Here is a 24,152-nt window from a genome sequence, read left to right on the forward strand (position 1 = left end):
CCCCTTAGCCCTGGGTAAGGGCTGCACGCCCCAATGGGTCTCCTCGGACCTGCACCACCTCTGGAGATGGCACAAGTCCAAGGAGAGCAGAGCGGCCAGAAGCCGCTCCGTTCTCTCTGGGGACGGGGGTTGGGATCCGGCATAACCGCCGGGTTCCAGCCCCGCCCCCGGCTTCCCATGCACCCGCCCTGGGGCCGCCCATCGCCTGCCCTCCCCCCGCCCAGAAATGCCCCCTTTCCGCCCCCCATGCCTACCTTTGCCACTTGTGCCGGCGCGAGCGCGGTGACACAAGTGGTGGCACAGGAGCCGCCGTGGAGGCTTCTGTCTGCCTCCGCGTGTCAGTGCATCTGAATGTGCCAACCCGGCTCCCGCCCACGGAGGCGCAAATGTGCCTTACAGCACATTTGTGACACTCCAGGGCCTCCTATGCCCACATAACTGCCTGTTAGGATTGCGCCCTAAGAAAACTTGATGCTTCTGTTCTCTCAGCTGATGGTTGCTGTTTCAGTGAGACAGTGGGAAGAAGGAGAGGAGTGTGGTTCAGTAGCAGGTGTAGATGATGTCTAATTGTGCTGAAAGTCTGGAGCAGAACATTAAACATTAGATTCTGGCTGAGATCCAAAGAGACCCTGAAGTGCAAAGTGCACAGAGGCAGTCCTTTTCCCCTTTTGGCTGCAGTGCTTTGCACCATATCACATGTTGTTCTGGAAGATCTCTTGTCCCTGCAGGAACTCTTGGCAGCAGATACATGTAATCTAGTTAGAAATACAGTAGACCCTGAAAAGCTGCAGTATACATATATGATACAGTGCCTTGCCTGTTGCTTATTGATTCATGCTTCAATCCAGTCAAGGCAATCAGTGTATGGAAACAGACATGGACCCTGTGCATGGTTCTCCTTTTGAAAAGAGTGCTTCATGGCATAAAAACCAGTTCTTCAGCTCCTGTATCTGCAAACAAGAGCCTTATTGGGTGGGGGATGCATACATGCCTGCCATACAAAGGTCTGGCACTCAGCTCTGATGCTGTTGATCCCCTGTTAATTGGGCTTATTGCAGTCACTTTTCCTCTCTTCCAACATGTTTTCTGTGCTTCTTAAGTGGACTGCACCAAATACCTGTTCTGAATGGGGATGGGGAAATCCTTGCGTGTTGGGGGGTGGGGCGGGGAACAATAGCAAGTGGGGATTGCTCAGAAGGGATTGTACACAGTACAATGAAAGCAACCTAAGATTAAAGAATGTCCACATAGTTTATGTATTTAACGAAGAAAATGTCACATGGGAATGTAGCATATTAGTTGAATATGTGTACTAGTAAATAAGTTTGTGTACAAAACTGGTGAATTGACAAATCTCTCACTGAGTTCTCTCACTAATCACTAAGTACCATGATCATAAACATTATGTGAATTCTATTCCTTTATTAGAAGATCCTGAAAATCTACAGTGCATTGTATTTTCACATTTCTCTGTTATACTTCCCATGTATTTTTGTACTTGAAGATGCATGGAAGGCTCTTGAATGTATTAAGTCACATTTCTAAGACAGTGGTTCTCAAACATTTAGTACCAGGACCCACTTTTTAGGATGAGACTATGTCAGGACCCACCAGAAGTGATTTCATGATCAGAAGTGACATCATCAAGCAGGAAGAGTTTTAACAATCCTAGGCTGCAATACTACCCACATTTACCCAGGAGTAAGTCCCATTCACTATCATTATTAAAAGCACATACATAGTAGCCTGTTTAAAAGTACAGATCTGTAATATTTCCCCAAATGCAGTCACATACCTTGGTAGCATTAAGTCTTAATATATTTTTAAAATTATATTGAAATGAATGGTAATTATTCATTTTATACCTGAAATTTTATACCAGAATTTTATACCATTTTATACCAAAAATTATACCTGAAATTTGCTCGCGACCCATCTAGTGGGTTCCAACCCACAGTTTGAGAAACACTGATCTAAGATGGTGTTTGCAACTGAATATATCTGTAAATCTCTTTTGCATGGTACTTTTCTTCTCCTGTGTACATCAAGATCCTAGTGTATCACATTATACAATTAATGATAGATTGCACAGATTTCTCTGGATTGGGGTCTTCGTGTCTGCGAAGTTCTTGGTGCTTTACAAAAAGTAAAAACAGGTTACTGTATAAATGGCTCACTATAACAGCAGTCCAGAAAAGGAAGAATGTAAGGGAGAAATATTTAGGTGTATAAAAACTTGTGGACTCATTCAGAGCAGTGTAGAACTCCATAAACCCACATACTGCAAAAGTTGATAGCTACTAATATGTCTCTTTTGTTTTAAAAATGAAAGCAGAATGTAGAGGGGGAAATAAAGAGTTAGTGAGGAAATGCCAAAGAGAGAACAATTTTGTTTTGAGAAACTGTTTAAAAGAACAATGTGAGGAGACATGTAGGATTTTAGCGGGAAGAACATTATTCCATGCATGCAGAAAAGCTAAAGGATAAAGCAGTGAAGTGAAATGGATCAAGAAAAGATCGTGCAAGAATGATGAATGAAATAGCAAACTGTATGGATGGCATAACTGTAACCAGAAGTTTTGTTCACATGCTCAGGGCCTCATACAAAAGTGTTTGACTTTTTTGAAACTTTTAACATCTGTCCAATTCACTGGTCTCCTGTTGTAAGTGAGGAGATGAGTGACTTTAAGAGACCAAAGGATCACATTTCAAATTGTTGGTTTAGCAATTATGTTTAGAAAGAACAGAATGTTGGTGAGTGATGTCTAGATAGTCAACATGGACAGGCAGCTGGCCAAGAATAATACAACATACAGATAGTCACTTGGTGTAGGCTAGTCTCAAGTAATAAAGTGTTGCAAAAGTTTGAATTGTATTACTGTGGCCTAATTTATACATGAGCTTTGGAACGTGATGACTCCCATTGACTCTTTTATCTCTGCAGTTCTGTGTACTTCTCATACAAGTATCAAATCTCCATTTGGGCCATTGATGCTAACAGAAGATGTCCCAAGTTGCCTGCAGAGATTAATGGAGTGTTTTCTTGCATTTCTTGGTTAGCCCAAAGAATCACCTCTCTTTTATAAAACAACATGCAGTTAAGTTCTTGGAATCTAAATCCTGACTGTACAGAAAGTTGCGTGAACTATAGCCTGATGTATCACAGCACGGGGGAAGTTCCGAACAGTCCCTTTGAATAGAAGACAGTGAAACTCTTTGAAACTAAACATGAGCTATATGAGGGGGGCATAAAGGCAGCCATTACAGATTGTGCCTTCTTATCCACTGGGGTTCGGTTCTGGAACCCTCAGTGAATAAAAAAAATCAGTGGATACCAAATCAGTGGGAAAATAGCTTTAAAGATGCACTTCTGGGTTTCTTCGTCCTCCATTGTTGCCCCAGAATGCATTGGTATAAACACTATGTCACTCTTGGCCTCTAGATGGGGTGAGTAATGGAATCTATTGATGAAATTATGACTGAATGCGATATAGCATCTATATTGATGCATTCTGGGGCAACAGTGGAGAACCAAGAAACCCAGAAGTGCGTCTTTAATGCTATCTTTAATCCTGAGAAGCTTGCAGCCAGTGTGGTTTTTAACAACATAAAGGTAGGAAATTGGATTTTGGTGCTTTTTTACTTGTTACAGGGTATTTAAAGGTGGACCCTGGTATCATTGGTGAGTCAAATCAGTGGTTTAGGAGACATGACCTATACTTCAGATGTTGCTGCTGGGATCAGTCTGTGTTTTCATTATTGCGTGTCCTTATCGTGAAGCTTTCATACGAGTTGTGCATCAGTTCGTTGGCATGCTAGAAATAATACGAAAATAAAACAACAACAAAATTACAATTAAATTTCCATTTCCTAAATGGAAAATGTGCAAATCCAGCATTATGTGTTTGCTTAATCCATTTCTGCCCAGCCCACAAGTGTAGACATTTGATCCCTGTTGCATATACCTATGCAACATTGGGCAGAAATGATTTAAATAGCAGCATTTTCTTTGGCTCAATAGTTTCTTTTTAAGTAGCTTGTTTGCAAAGCACCAAGCAGCTCTGTTGTTCTGTGCAGTATCCTTTTACTTTTTAATTCATAAATGTGTTTTGAAAGATTGTTACACCAGACAGATGAAAAAGTTGTCTGTTTAATCTTTTTTCTTGGATCTTGTCTTAATACAGTTGCTGTAATTATTTTTGATTGAATATCTCACTTTCCCTCTTTTTTTCTTTTCTTTCAAAGTTCTGGAAAGAAAGATATCAACAAGACAGAGCCGAGAGGAGCTGATAAGAAGGGGTGTCCTAAAGGAAATAATTGAGCAAGGTGATGGCAAGTAATATAGGGCTAGATAACATTTACATGACAGTTTAAATTATAATTGTTATTGAACTGCTGCTATTGAAGCTCAGAGATTATTCCCTTCTGTGACTTGGCACTTAGACAGGCTGACCACCTGAATTCATACCTTCTTTTGGCAAAACAGAACCTTTTTAAGAACAGACCATATATCAGTCCACCATTTACTCATTATTTTATTTGGTGCACTGAACCATGGTGTGTGTTTGACAGAACATTTGTATGACTGCTTTAATGGAGCGTACTTGAATACAGTTTGGAAGAATGTCTGCTCTGCTGTTAAGTGAGTCTGTTCACAGAGGAGCTGTTATCCAGCTCCTCTGTGGAGGAGGAGTAATGCAGGTGTGAAGGTAAGACTTGGTACATCCTTGAAGGACAGCATGGGACCTTCTAAAGGCCATCAGATACTCTGTTTCAGGCATTTGGCATTGACAGATCAGTCTGTGCAAAAAACACCTTCACATTCAATTACTTCCCTTTAAAAAAAAACAACAATTACTTTTCTTAAAATCTGTCACTTACATATGGAATTTGGGTCAACTGCTGAAATCGTTGACTGGAAATTGAAGGATTATAGGCAAAGAAATGCAATTCTGTTTATTACTTGTTATGCAAAGGGGCACCAAAGTAGAAACTTAGTTGGGAGAGTGAGAGAAAGAGAGAGATACCACCACATGATTTTGATAATGGTAATTTTAAAAGCCAAAATGGCATTTGGAGGAGGTGGAATTAGCTTGAAAATGGCAAAAGATTTACTTAGGGAGCAATCCTAACCAGCACATACACCGGTATAAGTTCCCCGGGAGGGTTGGAAACGTGCTGTAATATGAATAAGATTTGTTTTCCCATCATAAAGGTTCTTGTCAAGATTTTTTTTAAAAGTGGAAAGCTTATGATTCTGGTCCCAAAGAACATTTATTCTAGCTAAGCCATTGTCTATATATGAAAGGCTAGAGCACTGGTTCCCAAACTCCTACAGGGGAGATTTATTACAGTGGAGTTGGGAACCAGGTACGTCTTTGCAGTGGTGTCAACAGCACCACAGCGATCATGGCAGTGCTGCAACCTTGGGGGCCTTTTCACTTATTTGGGGGGCAGCCCTGGCCTTGTGCAGGGGACTCGCAGCCCTCTCTTGCAGGTCTCCTCACTGTTGTAAACAGCACTTATCTCCAGTTGGAACCCATTTCCAGTTTTCAATCAAAATTGTGCCTGTGCAGAAAGAAAAAAGCTAGTACACGGGCATCCCAGTTCCAGGGGGCTCACGCTCGGTACAGTCAGCAGGGCAGTGAGGTCAAGTGCCACCTGCCATAAGTTGAAGTACCGCTAGCGGCATGTTTACCACTGGTTGAAAAGGACTGCTGCTCTAAAGTATGCTGTTGAAGTTGGGTAATGACTTTGCTTCTGTTTCAGATGGAGAAGTAACTGTAAACTATGAAATATCAAATGGCCACACAGTAGTCATTGGTGAGGAAGCTATACAGGAAGAAAACATCAAGACTGCAGAAGACAGTAGCTCCAGAGCAGCAAAAGCACGAAGTCCAGAAGAGAGGAAAGAAGGTAGAAAAGGTAATTCAAAATGCAGCCCTCCTGGGATTGTTTCCCCTTTACAAAATAGGAGTAGTGCTAACAAACATGAGCAGTGCTTTTTATGAAAATGACTATGTAACAACAAGGAATCTGAAGGTCAGTAGCTCTGGGCAAGCAAGGTGTTCGTAAGAAAAGTGATTTCTCCTCCAGCTGAAATAGGACTTCAATTGAAATTGAAAATAAAAAGTTGGCCAGGCTGTGAAGGTGGGGAGGGAAGGTGTTAGGTAAGGAATAGGAGCAAGCTTCAAATTACTCTCTTTAACCCACATTGATTCTGTCTCTAATCCAACACAACCATCCTCTGTTGTCTTCTGTAATTAGAAATTGTTCCTTTCTGTGCATGTGGAACTTCTTCCTACTTAAAAAAATTCCTTCTACACTTTTCTACACAAGACCTTCAAGGCAGAAGATAAAATTTAGACAAACAACATACAATTACTACTTTGCTTTTTCATTGGTGGCATTAATAACTTTGTAAGTGCCACTAAGGTGTAGCACTCTCTGTCTCTGTAAGAACAGGCATACCCAGTGCTATGGGGGGATGGATTTTGTCTGCTTATGAAATACTGTTTTCTATGTCTTTTTAAATCTAAACTATCCCTCAGCCATTAAAGAATATTTGGAGTATTGTATACATGATTGCTGTCCCACAATCACAATATAGTTGTGGACTAACTGACTATTCATTTGTTTGGTTGGCCCAGAATTCCTAGAAGACCTAGTTAGAACAAAAGAAGGATAAAATTTTTATGGTCAAAATGTGACGAAGTGGGTGTGTTTGCATGCCCTCTTTGCTGACTAGGCATGGCACACAAGACATGTGCAACTGTATTTAATTGTCTTAACACATACTTTTTGTATAATAATTGTTCCTGATTTGAGCACTGCTCATGTCTTGAGAGTGTTTTAAAGGTTTTTCAAGAGGGTGGACACCTGAAAAAGTATGATGTAGGCTTGTTCGAGGACCTTCTCTAAAACTATTGTAACAGCAAGAGCTAAGAGCAGACGTGGTCTTCCTTCAATGGAAAAAGAACTGTTTTGTTTTTTTAAAAGAATGATCTTTACCTCTGCCTATTAAGAGCCACTCTTGGCCATTTGATGGATATATATCTGTAAGATATACTGGATGGACCCGATATAATTTAGTGGCAGTTCTTGGTTTGTTTGTTTTTAAAGTGAAAATGGTTCTTACTCTCAAACAGTAAAGCAGCCAGTAAAGTATGTCTGTCTGTCTGCGCATTGTCACCCCTTTGTGTCAGTTGCTTTCTGTTCACTTTCTCATTCATAGAGAAACCTGTCTCTAAAAGTCCTGTAACATCAGCATCCCGCGCTTTGCCACCACCACCTCCCAAACCTAAGCCTAAAGCTAAAAAGGCAACTGTACCTCCAAAAAGTGCTGCTGCTGCCACCACCTCCACTAGCCATAAGACTAATGAAGTGCCACATGCTAAAAAAAAGGGCAAGGCTCCTGCTAAGCAGGGCTCTGCCCCACCTTCCAAACCAGCAAGCCGCAGCGGGAATCGGGAAGCTGGTGAGTATAGCTGGGTTGTACCATAAAGCGTGGTGGATACATTAGCATTGGGGTGCATGGCTTAGGATGCATGGTGCTTATTGCTTGCCCTTAAATGTTAAAACCACTAATATCATGTGTTCTTACTAGTACTAACCTTGTGTTCAAATTAAGTAAAGGCTCCCCGGAAATCAGTTTTTCTAGCTAATACGAGTAAATGTCATTGCCCATCTTTACCCCACAGGCCATGATATTAAGTGCTAAACCAAATGGGGAGCCACAGTTATAGCTCCCCCAAAGCTGTGACTACATGGAAGCAGACACATGGCACTTGTTGCCTGAATAAGTGAAAATATTAAGGCTGCTGTGTGTTCCACTGTCACTGTAATGCACAGGTGGGCAACTTGTGGCCTGTGTAGAGAAAGCTGGTCCTGGGGCATGTTTTTCTGGTGATCAGGCATTTATTAGAACAATGTAAATTTCAGGCTCATCATAGAAATTTCATCATAGGAATTTCATCATCATAGAAATTTCATCATCGTAGAAATTCATTAAAAATGCAACAAAAAAGAGGAAAGGATGGTTTGGTATTGAGAACTGCATCAGAAATATATCATGAGGTCAAGGAAATGGTTAAATAATATTTTTATATATTTTCACAGCCAGAATGCAGTAGGTCAGTATAGTTGCACTTCTGTAACACAGTCTTATTCTGAAATTGTTTCCTCAAAAGTGGAAAAATATTAATTAGCATACGTGGAAATCATGTGAATTAAAATACAATGCAGTTTGGATTCTCTGTACTTGCTTCTCAGTTCTTTTTGTTCCAATATTTTGTTGTCATTCTATCAAAAATACTGCCTTGTTTATTTAAACTGACTATGATATGCCTTGGGAGTGTCTAGATTGCTGAGGAAAGGTGGGATAAAAATACTTTAAGTAAAAATACTCAATCTGTTATGTCCCAGATTTCATTTAAGAGCCCATGAATCTCAAAGATGGTAAGTTGCATATGCCAAACTTAGAGGCAGAGTAATAGCCAGAATATGTTGGCATTTTATCTCAATAGATACTGCTCATACTCTTTGGTTTGTTGGCTAGTCCTAGGAGAATGCTTCACTTTCTATAGCAGATTTGAAAAGTTATGCTTTTATGATATCTGTAAAACAATTGAACTTCTAAAAATAACACTGGGGTCAATTCTGTGATTAGATGAAAATTCCCAGTTCTGTTCCTTTCTTCTCACTCAGTCTCTTGTCAATCAGCACACACAAAACCATTCCTTAAATTATGGACCAACTAAGAATGGGCCAGAGCAGTGGTTCTCTAACTTTTCCGGCTCACACCTCCCCTAATCCTTGTGGCCATTGGCCACAGCTCCCCATTACAGCATCTCATCTCAGTTACCCCCAAAATGGGGGTGAAGGTGTTATAATTATACACTAGAAACAAAAAAACAGCTGCCAGCACTCTGAGGCTGCAATCCTAACCACACTTACCTGAGAGTAAGCCCCATTGAACAAAATAGGACTTACTTCTGAGTAGACCTGGTTAGGATCGTGCCCTGAGTTTGTTAGCAGCACACCTGGAGAGTTTGGGAAAGGCAGGGGGGGAGTGATGAATTTGCTGGGGGAGGGGAAGACTTTGTTTTGTGTGTATCTACTAATTGCAGACTGATGCAAATTGAAACCTAGAGACTGTTTGGCTGCAATCCTAACCTCACTTTCCTGGGAGTAAGTCCCATTGAACACAATAGGACTTACTTCTGAGTAGACCTAGCTAGGATTGTACCTTTTGTCTTACAATAGCAGCCAACAGAGTACCCCCCCCCCCAAGGAGGCAGGAGGAAAAAGGGGATGGCTGAAAAGGAATGGGGATTTTTATTTTTAATCAATTTTTGGAGACAAAGCCATCAAGAGTGGCTTTTTTTCTTTTTTGAAGGGGGAGGCAAAAGAGAAAGGTGAGGATCCTTCATTAAACTGACACAAACCCCAAGCCTGTGTGTGTCTGCTCAGAAGTAAGTTCCATTTGAGTCAAGGGGGCTTACTCCCAGGAAAGTGTGGAAAGGATTGCAGCTACACAGAGCAAGATTATAACTCACCCCAAAGTAGATGGGGGCTGCTCACACACATACACCCCAGCAGATGCAGATGCCACCCCATTCCCCCCAGGCAAGACAGAGGAATGCAGGCTGGGGCATTTGGACACCCCCCCCCACTAGGAGCAGGCTTTCTCCCTCCTTAGCTGAGCTGCTCTTCCCTCCCAGTTTGAAGCCTGCCAGGAGCATGCCCTGTGCTGATGAGATGCAGCACCTCAGCTGCTGCCCAGCCAGCTCCCACCTCTGCCCACCATGTTTCACACACCCACCCCATGCTGTCCCCCACCATGTTTCACCCCACCCACCTCGTTCAAAGCCACAGAAAAGCTGAGCAGCTGTGTCGACCTCTCTCCCCCAGATGCCTCAGTTCGTCCCTGGAAGCAAAACTTACTCTACCCTCCCAGTTTGAAGCCTGCCAGGAGCGCGCCCTGTGCTGATGAGATGTAGCACCTCCGCACTCTTCTCCCCTCCTCCAGCCTTGACCAATCCCAGGATGCCCAGGGTGAGGGACACACTGGGAATTGTAGTCCTCGGGACGAGGTTGCACATGGAGAGAGCTCCATGATGAGATGCGGTACCTCCGCAGCTACCCAGCTAGCCTCCTCTCCCACCTCCCCCCACCATGTTTCACGCTGCCCCACCCACCTCTTTCTCAGCCTTGGAAAAGCAGCACATCAGGAGGCAGCAGCTGAGCAGAGCAAAGCAGAGCAGCTGAGGCTGCCTATCTCCCCAGATGCCTCTGTTGGCTAGCAACGCCTCCCTAGGGAGGCAGGACACACAGATTGAATACCTCAGGGCCAGAGGATCATGTGCAAAATTTCCTCTGCTAACCTTGACTGTGGTTAAGTGTTGCATCAGCATCAGTGTTAACTATGGAATGCTAATGTGGTTCCCAGTTAATCAAGTTTGTTTTGCAGCTTCAAATCCTGGTTAAGAAAAACTCTTGATCATTGCCATAGTTGGTGCCAATATAATGCTTAAGAGTGGCACAGAGAGGATAGAAGAATCAACACCTCAGGGGTGCAAAGTGGGATGATGAAAGGGAGCCCATGACTCTGCAGTCTATCTTGTATAGTTCATCCATGGTTAAAGATGCATGCCCTGGCTGACTACCATCATGTGCTTATTACTCATGGATGCTGCGAGTACTCTTAGTTTCGTTTTCTCAAAATTGTTTTTTTTTCCTGCTAGGACTTTTTTTTCCTGCTAAGTGCAAAATATATTAATAACACAATATTTAAAAAAGAAGAAAAGTTTCTAAGATGACAGGCATGTGTGTTCTCTCTTTTCAGCTAGTTCCTCTCATGTAAAAAAAGTGCAGGGTTCCAAGTCCTCTTCATCATCTCCTTCAACCACATCATCTCGCCCTAAAACCTCTAAGGAGCTGGCATCAAGCAAAGCAAGCACAGGAGCACCCAAAGACAAAAAGAAAGTTGGAAAACAGGTGACAACACGAACGCCTGCAGATGGGGACATTTCTTCCGCCTCAAACAAAGCAGGTGCAGGCCACTCAGAGACAAAAATGGATAACTCTAAGCCTGAAGAGCCTCTCCGCATTATTCCTGAAGCTGAAAGCACAAACCAGCAGAGCACTGTTTTTGTTCCTCCCCCTCCTCCTTCTGTTCCACCTCCTCTTCCTCCATCCATCCCGTCTCCGTCTCCGTCTCCAGGCTCTCAGCCCACTGGTTTCTCAGACACACAAGATGTGCCGGTTAGCACTGAAATAGACCCGTCTGTCCCTGGCACAGTTTCTAATGATCTTCATACAAACACTGAAGCAGACAGCAAAAACTCTTCAGGCAGTGCTGACTTAGACAACAACCTGGATATCGGGGGAGAAGACACAGAATGGTAAGACCATGTGTTCTCAGGTAGTTGTGACAATTTGGGGTGAGATTTGGGATGATAGTGGAGTATTTCAACTAAGGTTTTAGGATACCTTGGTTAAAAATAGAAACTTGTGCTATGAAAGGAGCATTTTTAAAAATTATTAATTTTACTATTAGTATTATGATTAGAACTGAGCACTGAAAATATAACAATAAGCAGAAGTGGAGAAAAATTTGTGCAACCCATAGAGAATTAAACATTATTCAGAAGCATTAACCAAATTCTCCAAATTAACCAAATTCTTTCAAAACAGCCTGCTTAGATTGCTTTGACTGTCAAATCTGTGTCTGAATCTACAAACCGGCTTCAGTTATAGATCTTGCTTATTTAGAAAGATTTTCTTTCTCTGGTCTGATAATCTGTAAACCTTGTTCAAGAAGAAAGTGTGACAAGATTCCAAGTTCTATTTTAAAATAATGGGGTTGGCAAAGACTATCTGGCAAGGTGGCACTCCCAGAAATCCCCAGAGAGGGCAGTTGCTAAGACGGCGCTAGTTCTCTGAGCATCCCTGAGAATGGTGGATAGCAGGAGTCTGGTGAGGCCAGAAGGAGATTGTGTTAAACAAGCTGGTGAAGTCATCCAAGGGCAACACAAGGCACTGAGGGGCTATCAAGGTAGCTGGAAGGGCCAGAAAAGTCTTTCTCTGAAGGAGGAGGAGAAGCCAAACCCTCCACCCTGACTATTGTCCATAATTGTGGATGCCCATGGGGGTGGGGTTGTGGGGGTGGTAAATACAACACTGTTCTTGAGCTGAACTTGTTGATCTGGGGCACTGGTTTAGAGTGAGAGTGTTTCTCATACAGTAGCTACTCTTTCCCTTCCTTACTGAGGCCTGGAGTGAACATTCTGCATTTTACCTGCTGCTGTACTGTGTAGAATAAAAGCAATTTTCCCTGAAATTGTGCTTGTTTTCTCACTTCAGATATTGAAGTTATACTTTTATACTAAATGTTATATCTAATTTTTTGGATTCTGAATGAAAAAAATGTTTCTAAAAGAACACTTTGGTACTGGGTGGTGGTGAGAAGTATTGTGTTGAGAGGTAGTAAGGTTATATAGGTAGTAAGAAGAACATTATTGCTGGACAACACACAGTTTGCCTCATAAATGAAAAAAGTTAATCTTTTTCTAATGTTGAAGTGCTAAATATAAAAATGACAATAAAAACTGTTGATTGGCTCTAGTTTAGGAGAAACTAAATGCATTGTATACATAGGTGGTGAGAAAGACACAGATATTTACCAGTGCATGTCTAAGAGATTGTCTATTGCTGATCTCTCACAAACCATAGCCAATTTTGCATTTTATTGTCATATTTGTGTTCATCACCTCAAAATCAATAAGAAACAGTGGTGTTCCTAGCCACTGTGGCTGCCGGGGCCACACCTCCAGGGGTGCTGCTGGTTTTTGGCCGAAAACTGAAAGTGACCATTTTCAGCCCCTAGCAAGCATTCTTCCCCAGCACTCAGTATGCCTATAGGGGGAGGCCCTTGAGGAGATCCTCAGATTGATGTGTTGTTACTGTCAGCAGCCAATTGAGTGCCACGGCGGGGGGGCTCTGTGGGGGAAGTGGATGATCATGTGGTGCCGCCCCCCCTCCCAGCCAGGCACCTGGGGCATTTGATCTCATTGCCACCCCCCAGGTATGTCACTGATAAGAAATGACTAGATTAAACTTGCAGAGTGACCTTTGTAAAAATTTATTATCCAGTGATTAGAGGTGATTAGAAGGTCCAGTGATGAAAGAAGGATAGGTGCTTTTGTGAGCCACTGCATACTGTGGGGCACTGAGGCCCTTTAATACTGGAGTTTACTGTAGACATTGGTTGGCTCACACTTAACACCGGATCATTATTTGGCCATCCTTGGGTTCATGTGCTCTCTTCCTTTTCCATGTGTGTGCTCTAGTTCTATCCTTGTCTTTGTGCTTTGCTGTTACACCTGAATGAAGCTAGCTAGTTTCAAACCATGATGCTGTGTGTGAGCCTGAAGGTGGTCCAAAAGCATTGGTTAGCATTATTGGGAACAGATCCATTGTCTGCATCCCTTAAAAATTTATCTGCACAATGCCATGGGATAGAATTTTGCAAACCGTTTATAGATGAAAGTTGAGATTTTTAGAAATCCAAACTCTGAAATTCTGTGTAAAATTCTGCATAAGTAGAATAAAAATACTGACATCCTTTCCTACACTTCCCACTGTGTTCAATATGTGGGGTAATGCATGTTGGAAACATGTTGAGCTTTGCTTGTCATCAGTTGGTTCACTGTTTCAGGAATGGGCCACTGCTTCAGGAACTACCACTGTTTGTTGCTATATTAAGCATCAACCAGAACTCCCACTAGGTGATAAAATCCAGTGGTGTAGTGAAACGCTGCACTTCCCCAGGACACGCCGGCCAGCCTGCTGCACCCCACCTGACCTGGAAGTAATTGCGGTGATGTGATGACATCACCGCAGCTACTTCCAATGTGGCCAATCTGCTATGTAAAGTACAGACAGGTTCTGCCTGTCCCTGGAACCTTTCTTGGTGTGATTGGAGCTGAGCTGGTTGCTTCCTCAGAAGCAGCCAGTTCTACTCTGGCTGCGCTGCACCAAGGAAAGCTCTGGGTGAGGTCTTCCTGCCTCTGAGCCGTCCTCGGCACAGCCAGTTGGCTGCAATTACTTCAGGTGCAATTGCCTTGCCTGAAGCAATAGCAGCCAATCGGTCACGCCGAGAAAAGCTCCAGGGGCAGGCCACCCTGGAGCCTTTCTTGGCACAATCACCAGGAGAGAGGCCAGCCTCTCTCCTGACAAGACTCTCTGTGTCTCCTCATGGGGGGGAGGGGTGGCAACATAGCTGGGTGCTGCAGTGGAGGTGGCCAAGAATCGCCTCTCCAGCAGCTCCCAGCCATGTTGTTGCCCCCCACTGGGAGACTAAATTTGCCACTCGGTACCATGTGGTACCATAGCTGCGTGGGCAGCTATGCAACTGAAAGAATCTACATTAGGGTGAAATTCAAAAGCATCCTTGGGCCGACGCAAGTCCCTTGTGCCGGCCCAACATTGTCGCAAAAGTGCCATGAAGCACTTTTGGGTCAACATAAGGGGGAATAGGCCAATGAGCAGACATGCGCTGGCCTCCCCATGCCAATGTTGGTCCTAGACCAAGTGAGTTTGTGTCAGCCAAGGTCTGATGATGCAGTGGTCTGGGGGAGGGTGGAGACGAGGCAAGAGAGAGGTGTTTTGGGTGGGGGAGGGAGGGCATCTCTGGGACAACCAGGTGGAGAAGCAGGGCCAGGATCCGGCACTTATGCTGGATCCTAGCCCCAGTCCTGGGCAGTCCTCGGCAGTCCCAGGTTGCTCAGATTTGTTCCACCGATTTAGGTGGCACAGATCCAAGTAGCCCCATTGAGGCTGCTGTGGCTCTCCCAGGGGTAAGGGAAAAGGCCTCCCCTTGCCTCCAGTTGACCCACGAAGAGCCTGAAACTCGCACTGGATACAGTGCAGGCCCACTGGCCTGTCTGTTCCAGCGCAAGGTGGGAGTGGGCTGTAGATTACTATATTTTTTTATTTTTTTCCCTTCTGTTTATTTTGTGTTCTCTCTCTCTCTCTCTCTCTCTCTCTCTCTCTCTCTGTGTGTGTGTGTGTGTGTGTGTGTGTGTGTGTGTGTGTGTGTAAAATACAGTAAAATGAACAGGTAGTGCATGGTCCAAGAAGCGCATGGAAGGGTGTGGATACATGACAAAATGAGTCAAAAGAGTGGATCAGGCATCAAATGTATCAGTTCTGGTTATAAAAAGGGCGAAAGAGTAGATGGTTGAAAAGCAGGCCGTCAAAGTGGAGGGCACCTGTACTGATTACTGTTTTGTAAGAGTCAGCCACTCTGACAGAATGACTCGTAGTCAGACAATTGTAATTGCATGTAAGTAACCTTTGTCATGTCTGCATTGATGCTACAGTTTTTTCCCCCCCCCTTGGGTGTCCAGTTCTGTTACCAAAGAAGACCAGGAAGAAGAGAGTTTTGACCTGGCAAGTCCTGCTTCAACTGATGATCCTTCTGAATCCTTCAATACTCCAGAAAGTGAAAGCAGCAAAGAGAATCACACCAGTGACTCAGATTCAGATGGGCCAATACTCTACACAGATGATGATGACGACGACGATGATGCAAGTAATGAAAGTAAGATTCATTTGCCTGCGCAATGCCTGCACAATTTAATGTGCAGGCATTAGTCAATTTTGCAATGGAAAAAAGAGATGTAGCACTGAACAAAAGACAGTTACTGTGCTTTGTCAAAGGAATTACTTTCCACTTGTTTTGGACCCCCCATCAAGTCAGATCGTGACCTAGCCATGGTTAAAGAAATTACCTCTCTCACAAATGTTTTGTTTGGAACACCATCACTATACCAAACTCACTTTTTGGGAATAGTAATAATGCAGATCTCCCAGTTTATTATTTTTATTGCATTTGTCATTTTCATGAGATTTTTGTGAATCTGTCTTGGATGCCAGTTATGGCGGAAAAGCAGCATATAATTGTTTAAAAATAGTAATAAATGCATTTTTGCCTTGTTTGGAAATAATTGTGAAGTACTCTAATGATAAGAATTTGAATAATAAAATGCATTAAGAAACGGAGAGAATGAGCCATGATTGACACTGTGCTCTAGTTATTATACAGCATTTGTCAAAGCAGAGGTTTAATACCAAATTGTTTTATAGGCACTGAGGAAAGTTTGATCTTGCTAGCAGCTTGTTTCTTTTTAAATTCTTGTGGGCATGGAATAACTTAAAACCCTTTTGCTTCTGATATTAATTAAAATTCCTTTGTTGAAAGGGGTAGAAAGATAGAGGGTGTATGGGTTGTGTTTAAGGGTTCTTGCTGGTTCTTGGCATGGTTAACCTGAATATAAATGAATGACATCTCCCCCTTTCCCCCTCAATCTTCTTATTTGTCGTATCCTCTTTTCTCCCCCTCTAACCCCCCCCCAGGTTCTTTAGCAAGTAAAATACGTCGTAGGGATACTCTTGCAATCAAACTTGGCAACAGACCATCGAAAAAAGAACTGGAAGACAAAAACATTTTACAGAGAACATCTGAAGAGGAGAGGCAGGAAATCAGACATCAGATTGGCACAAAGCTAGTGAGGTATCAGTTGTCAATGGCACAAATTTGGGAGGTGGGGAGAAAACGAAGTCGTCCACATGGCACAGGCTTTGTTTCCCACATTTTTCGAACTGGTTGTGTGTCTCCTTAAAAGTGTGAAATAAATTACACTTCAGAGTTGTGAACCTGCTGCAGGTTTTTGACTAATGTCATTTTTAATAGAATATGAAGAACTAACTCATCTTCCCACTTTTAGCTGTGTAAGATTACTGTTAACCACTAATAACTTGACTGCATTCTAATCTCACTTATTCACACCCTTCCTATAAAACCAAATGAAATTCATGAAGTAAAAAAAATCCAAATTAGTTCAAGTTTTGAAAAGGATATTTTTTTTAAACTGTGTTTTTATTTTTAAAAAATGCTACATGACAGGCACGGGTTAACTAATAAAGTCTGAGTTTCAGACATATCACTGGGGGGCGGTTTCTTTGGTTAATTCACAATTTAAATTGGTGCTCTCAACTTTATGGTAACTTTTGAGTTGTTTGGCTTGAATCAAAGAGCTTTTTCCTTGTTGGAGCTTATTTTCCGTGGTCTCTTGTCTGAAATCTGATCTCTTTTTTTGTTAACTGGAGTCACTGATGGAATAGATTACCTCATGAACTGCATTAGCCCACTAAAATAAATGACCATTTTCTACTGTTAATGGGTTGTTTATTTTAGATGATGATACTTTAAAATGCAAGTTCACACTTTCACATTGCACCATAATCGTGGCTTAAAAGCAGGCATCTTGTTGATTGGTGCAAAAGTGGTTTATAGTTGCTTAACAGACATTTTTAAAAGTATACAGATTTGTGTAGTGAAACCTAAACAGCTAAATAAACATGTATTTTCCAGTTACCCCAATTCAAAGTTAATATGTCCAATCATCAGAACAACACAAATCCAGTCTTCATGCGCATAATTGTTATAAATATTGGCATTTGAAAGCTGACTTGAAAATTGGTCTCTTTAAAATGGGGATTCCAAATGCCTTTCCATGTCAGTATACCTTAATGACTGAATGTGTTTCACCTTTTCTTTTTTATGCAGGAGGCTTAGCCAGAGACCTACCTCTGAAGAGTTAGAACAAAGAAACATCCTGAGGCGTAAGTGTTTGAGTCTGATGAATGTCTTTTAGTAAAAATTGCTATAAGAACAGCCCTGCTGGATCAGGCCGTAGGCCCATCTAGTCCAGCTTCCTGTATCCCACAGTGACCCACCAAATGCTTCAGGGAACACACAAGACAACAAGAGACCTGCATCCTGGTGCCATCCTTTCATCGGGCATTCTGACATAGCCTATTTCTAAAATCAGGAGGTTGCGTATCCCCATCATGGCTTGTAACCCATGATGGACTTTTCCTCCAGAACTTTGTCCAATCCCCTTTTAAAGGCATCTAGGCCAGATGCCATCATTGCATCCTGTGGCAAGGTGTTCCACAGAATAACTACACACTGAGTAAAAAAAATTTCTTTTTTCTGTCCTTACTCTCCCAACACCCAATTTTAGTGGATGTCCCGATTCTAGAGGTGTGCAAGAGGGAAAGGAACATCTCTCTATCCACTCTACCAATCCCCTGCATAATTTTGTATGTCTCAATCATCTTCCCCCCTCAGGTGCTTTTTTTCTAGACCAGGGTGTCCAAACTTTTTGGCAGGAGGGCCACATGATCTCTCTGACACTGTGTCGGGGGCCGGGGAAAGAAAAAAATTAATAGCTCAAGGCCTATAAAAGGCCTTGCACAAAGCAAGACTGGCCTTTCCTTCGCTTCTGCAGCTGCATCATAGATGTGAAACAGCAAGCGATGGAGGGAGCCTTCGTCCCACAGCTCACATGAGAGGTCAAACAGTTGCTCTCACAATGAGAACAATTGCATTGGGCCAGAACAGACTCTAACAAGTTTTTGGAGGGCCAGAGGCTCATTGGAGATGAGGGGGCTCCCTGCAGGCTGGATTGGGAATTCCTGAGGGCTACAAGTGGCCCCCGGGCCAGGGTTTGGGCACCCCTGTTCTAGACTGAAGAGCCCCAAATGCTGTAGCCTTTCTTCATAAGGGAGGTGCCCCAGCCCAGTAATCATTTTAGTAGTTCTTTTTTGCACCTTTTCCATTTCCACAATATCCTTTTTGAGATGTGGCAACCAGAACTGGATTCAATATTCCAGGTGTGGCCTTACCATCAATTTGTACAACAGCATTATTGTATTAGCCATTTTATTCTCAGTACCTTTTCTAATGTTCCCAAATATAGAATTGGCCTTCTTCACTGCTGCCACACATTAGGTTGACACTTTCATCAAGCTGTCAACCAGCACCCCAAATTCCCTCTCCTGATCCGTTGCAGACAGCTCAGAACCCATTAGCCTATATGTAAAGTTTTGATTTTTTGATCCAATGTGCATTACTTTACACTTACATTGAAACGCATCTGCCATTTTGCTGCCCTTTCTCCCAGTTTGGAGAGATCCTTCTGGAGCTCTTCACAATCTCTTCTGGTCTTCACTACACAAAAAAGTTTGGTGTCATCCGCAAACTTAGCCACCTTGCTGCTTAACCCTTTCTCTGGGTCATTTATGAACAGGTTGAAAAGCACTGGTTCCAAGACAGATCAGGACTATATTTTTTTCTTTTTCCCCATAGTAACAGATTTATATCTTAAGAATAATCACACTTGAGGAGCATCCTGGCATTACATGGACCAGTTAAATCTATAATGTTCACTGTGAATAAATCAAATGTACAAAAGGCCAAACAACCTCCTGGGACATTCCCTTGAATGCATCAAGATTACTAGTTCTTTGGATGTTGTATTCTCATCCAAAGCTTTTATAGGAAATAGACAGTAGCTCTTTCTACATTATTGTTTGAATTCAAAGGTTCCCTTCTGCATACAGAAAAGCGGTTTGCAATAGCATCCTGCATAGTGATTTGAAATACCTTGTTTTGTTACTATGCACTTCCTATCAACTGGTTTTTAAGGATTAAGTTACAGTAAGGAGGCTGGGCATTCTAAATCCTTTTACAATGATTTGGTTATTAGGCATTGTATTTTTTTGGGAAATTATATATATATGGAGTTTTAAGGCACCAATATGACATCCACTGCATCCTAAGCCCGTTCAGAAAAGGCGATGGAGGAGGGAAGGCATTGAAGGCCGAGCCTTGTCTCACCAGTTCAGCAACCCAACAACAATGCCAGTGTCCCCTGCATCCATGACACTGCAGCACACAACGGCCTAGTGACCGAGTGATGTCATGTAGACATCATTGTGGCCAAGTGGCACTCATGCAGCAGTTGTCCTGATGACCAAGTTGAACCACACAGACACTCCTGCACACCAGACCACAGAATCACCTGCCAAGCCACTCCAAAGCGCTACTCCCCCACCCCCATTTTTGGTGAGATAGAATCCATAAATAAGGCAGATAAACACTTTCCCTCCAAAGCATCAGCTGAGCACAGGTAGTTTAGTCATTGCTGCTCTGGTGTGTTGAATCTTTGTACTTTAAAGGTAGAAAATCACTGGAGCTGTACCTTCTTTGTTCTACCTATCATGGTGATTGTAGAGTCTGCAAATGTGAAGAGAGAAGGTGGGTGAAATAAAACAACAGGCAAACGGGAATGTGTTAGAAATAGAAAAGCTGACATTTTTTCAACTCGCACAAGGCTAACGTAAACATGTTTTTTCTTTTTCCTTTATTTCTAAAAATAGAAAAGAATGAAGAAGAGGAACAAGAAGCCAAAAGAGAACTGAAGCGCAGTCTCAGCAGAAAGGTACACCAAATGCCTTGTTCAGTGTCTGTGTGAGTGCAGTAGGAACGGAGGCTGAGCTCCTGCACCAGCTTTTTTCACTGCAGTTGGCAACCTTGACACATTGGCATTCCATGAGAAGCCTGTGCTTGTGAATGGGTCTGCCAATGTTCTGGTTCCCTGTTCGTTGCATATAAGGCAACACTGCATAGTAAGGCTTGCTGGAAGCATTCAGTATTCCCTCACGTGTTTTCTATTGCTCTGCAGCAGAACATGTCCCTCAAATCTGAGTGTCGACTTTCAGCTTCCAGCTTTTGAAAAGTCCTCATTTTGATTCCTCAGTGGGACGCAGTACTTTCTTAAGGCACAATCCTGGTCTACAGGACGGTATCTTGCCAACCTGGTTTAATTTCAAACCTAAGTGTACGAGTAACAGAACATTATATATAAATCCTTCACCATTTTAATTATCTCTCATTTGTCCCTTACTGTAGTATTGTAACTTGGATCCAGATTTTAATACATTCCTCTGACAGCTCAGACGAAGTGCTAGGGTCACGTTAGGGTCCTGTTTTACTTCAAAGTGACTGTTGCTCATTTTAGTTATCCTTGTGTCTTGCAGAAGGTGTCAAATATAGAATATGTTTTAACAGGATGTTTGCCTAATTCAAAAAATCCATTTTCAGTGCCTTATGGCTATGGAACCTTTTTAAAATATAAATGAACCATCTTATCTCCTAACAGTATATTTCTACTGCAAATAATTTAACATAATCTTATCTCAATCTGTCAGTTATTTGAGGTCCATTGCTATTTTTTTAAAAATCTAACAAGAAATTGGGTCCTGCTGTGTCCTGTATTTAATTTGCCTCTTCCAAAGTTTCTCCTTGTCCTAGATGTGGGGGGTGTGCACACATGTGTATTTGACTTGTTATACTTACTATCTTTTTGTAGCTCAGTCTGAGACCAACAGTGGCTGAACTTCAGGCAAGGAGAATCCTACGTTTTAATGAGTATGTGGAAGTAACAGATTCTCCAGATTACGACCGCCGTGCTGACAAGCCCTGGGCAAGGTTAACTCCTGCGGATAAGGCAAGACACCAATAATTGGTTATAAGAGCAACTTTATTTCTGTATCTCACTCTGTATCTCAAAACTTTTTTCTAGTGTTCTTAGCAGAGACAATTTGTGCAACCATGATCATGCCAGTCATGATAAAACACATCCATTTTTAAGGATGTGTTCATTCAATAAATCTGGCTATAGACTACACTCTGTCAGGTTACCACAGGAATCCCTCTATAGAACCAGATTAGGCAGGAAAGGTGTGAGTGAATGCTATTATGGCTTCTGTTTACCATCTTCTAGCATCTGTTTGTGCACCAACTCCCCGCATATGGGTGTGACTTAGAGCAAGCCAGTGATGGCCTGGCATGCAATAACTCACAGGAACTGGTCATCTCCCTACGTCCTCTTTGTCCTGTCTTCCTCTGAGGGGATTGGGGGTGCTGAGATGGGACAAAAATGGGACCTGAGCTCTGGTCCTCTTGAAGACCCAGGAGGCTTTTTCTCCTCCACTTAAAATCTTTTTGGTGGGAGACTCGGACTGCAGGAAGTTCAGAACTTCAGCCAGAAGCAGCAGCCCGGCTTCTCCTCAATAATGTTTAGTAATGCCAAACATATGACTTGACATTTTGTTGTGAACTTTCCTATTCCTCTTCATTGCTTGCTGCTTAACTGGTGAGGAACGTGAGCAAAAATGCACTGTAGTGACCTTGCGTCGTGGTTGGCATTACTAAACGTTGCCATAAGAGAAGGGATGCAACAGAGATGCACAGTTGGTGCTTTCAGCTGCTAACATCTAATTTTGGACTACTGTGTTAAACAAAACAGGAGGAAGTTTATTTCGAATCTTAACTCTGTGTTTTCTATTCATTGCTGAAGCTTCATGCTTGGATAGCACTAGAAGGGATAAGCAAGATAATCCTGTGCTGGAACAGGAGACACGGGTTTGAGATGTCCTTGTAGTGACACTGCATAATGATTGTGTCACACCCAGAATTCTGTCCTGCACTGAAAGAATTGTGCTTCTAATGAGATGCTTGTTTAAAAAAAGGATTATTGAGAGATATTAGTGGTTGTTTAAAAGGGGGGAGGGGAAGCACAGAGAAAGAGCAGCTCTACTGGTCATGGAGTGATGGAATCAAAAAGCCATTCTGTAATAAAACGATTTGTGGTAATACCTATATGTAGATAGCCAGGCTTTTTAGGAAATTGCTGTGAAATTTATTCGTGTCTTTTAAAATGCCGGGGTTCGTTCCCCATTTAAAATACTTGAAAAGCTGCTGGGCTTTAGTATCTACCATCTGAAAACAAAGGCCTGGAATATTCAAACATTTCATGTTGCATTCTAGAAAGCTGAAATGTAAGCTAATTTCTAGCTGAACTGCATTATTTGTCTTGCACGCCTAAAAGCTTGTCCTTGGTCAGGAGAGGTAGGAATCCTGCAGTTTGTGCAATTGCTATTCATGAAGTATTAGTCATCCATCCCTCCAGGATTCTAGGCAGCATTACTCTCTTTTGCGGATGTACATTAAACAGATGACTGGTTAGAGTGACAGATTTCTTTTTTGTCACTAGCGTCCCCAATTCTTCCCCCCCCAACTGCTTCCTAGTTGGTGCCATCTCTATACTCTCATTTTCTCACTGCAGTTATTTCACAAGAGCAACAGGTTCTGTTTTAAATAAAGAAAAAGGAGACTATTTGATCTTGGGGAAACAGACTGAGAGAAAAAAGATGACCATGTTATGTATCCTACATTACAACTTGTCACCAAGGGCCACTCTCCATATTCAGTTAATAAGACACTGGATGGCTTTTGTGTGCTACTTCCTCTGTCTTATGAAAAGACGGGAAGGGCTAGAGAAGTGTGTCTTTCTCTCTAAGGTTGCTGGCATGCTGAGGCTTTGGGGGCAAGTCAGTTCTACTTGCATCTTTTCCCGGTGTAGATGTCTATCCTAAACCATTCATTTATAAAAAGATTGACATAAGAGCAACATGAGTGCTCTTCACATTTCATAAGCACAGTATGGGAAGCAACTCTGTTCTACAACTGTTTAGCTGTGGCAAAGGGGCAAGGGTACATAGATTTAAAACCCAGAGCAAGTTTAGAGACCCATTTCAGAGTTGAGTGACAGTTTCTCCTGACATAGCTTGGGTTGGGAGGAGAACTCTGTCTTAATTACACTTGAAACACCATTATGTGCAACACTACGGCATTGATGGTAGTCATTAAATATACCTGACCTGGTTGTCTTTAAATATACATGAGATGAGAGCACAAAATTTTAAATATAAGTAGATTTACATAAGAACAAGTTGAAAATCGAACATTAGGCACAAAAAGTATTTGCCCAAACTACCACTCTCTTCTACAAAAGTATATTGCATGTTAGGGAGTATAAATTTGTAAATAAATAAATATTTATATTTATAAATAAATATTTATTTATTTGGGGTGTATACATTTGTAAATAAATAAAAATACATTTTGTTGTTTTCATTTAATAACCGTCTGACCATGTCTTTTTTAATTTTTAATTAGGCAGCAATACGGAAAGAATTAAATGAATTTAAAAGCATGGAAATGGAAGTACATGAAGAGAGTCGACAGTTTACAAGGTAAGGAACCCTGGTGCTTTTTTGTGTGGGTTATAAGGAGCAATTTCCTGCATTCTTTTAGGAGTTTTAGATACTTCTTCAATTAGATCATTTCCTGGTCTAAGTAAGTGGGTTTGCTGAGATAACCACTAATGCCA

The 24,152-nt window shown here is 42.2% G+C and overlaps 1 protein-coding gene across 2 annotated transcripts in view; it reads left to right on the forward strand.

Moving 5' to 3' along the window:
* PHACTR2 (phosphatase and actin regulator 2) overlaps positions 1–24,152 on the forward strand; it is a 65,689-nt gene that overhangs the window by 37,822 nt on the left and 3,715 nt on the right. The window contains exons 3-11 of one of the 2 annotated variants that reach the window (XM_066615275.1): positions 4,246–4,326; positions 5,770–5,925; positions 10,847–11,405; positions 15,414–15,607; positions 16,423–16,579; positions 17,636–17,691; positions 20,296–20,357; positions 21,288–21,425; positions 23,939–24,015. In XM_066615275.1, coding sequence (XP_066471372.1) covers positions 4,246–4,326; positions 5,770–5,925; positions 10,847–11,405; positions 15,414–15,607; positions 16,423–16,579; positions 17,636–17,691; positions 20,296–20,357; positions 21,288–21,425; positions 23,939–24,015 — 1,480 coding nt within the window. The remainder of the gene's footprint in view (positions 1–4,245; positions 4,327–5,769; positions 5,926–10,846; positions 11,406–15,413; positions 15,608–16,422; positions 16,580–17,635; positions 17,692–20,295; positions 20,358–21,287; positions 21,426–23,938; positions 24,016–24,152) is intronic. The other variant, XM_066615284.1, reaches the window with a different exon arrangement.

This window comes from Tiliqua scincoides, chromosome 1, assembly GCF_035046505.1.
Source record: "Tiliqua scincoides isolate rTilSci1 chromosome 1, rTilSci1.hap2, whole genome shotgun sequence".
Classification (NCBI taxonomy): Eukaryota; Metazoa; Chordata; class Lepidosauria; order Squamata; family Scincidae; genus Tiliqua; species Tiliqua scincoides.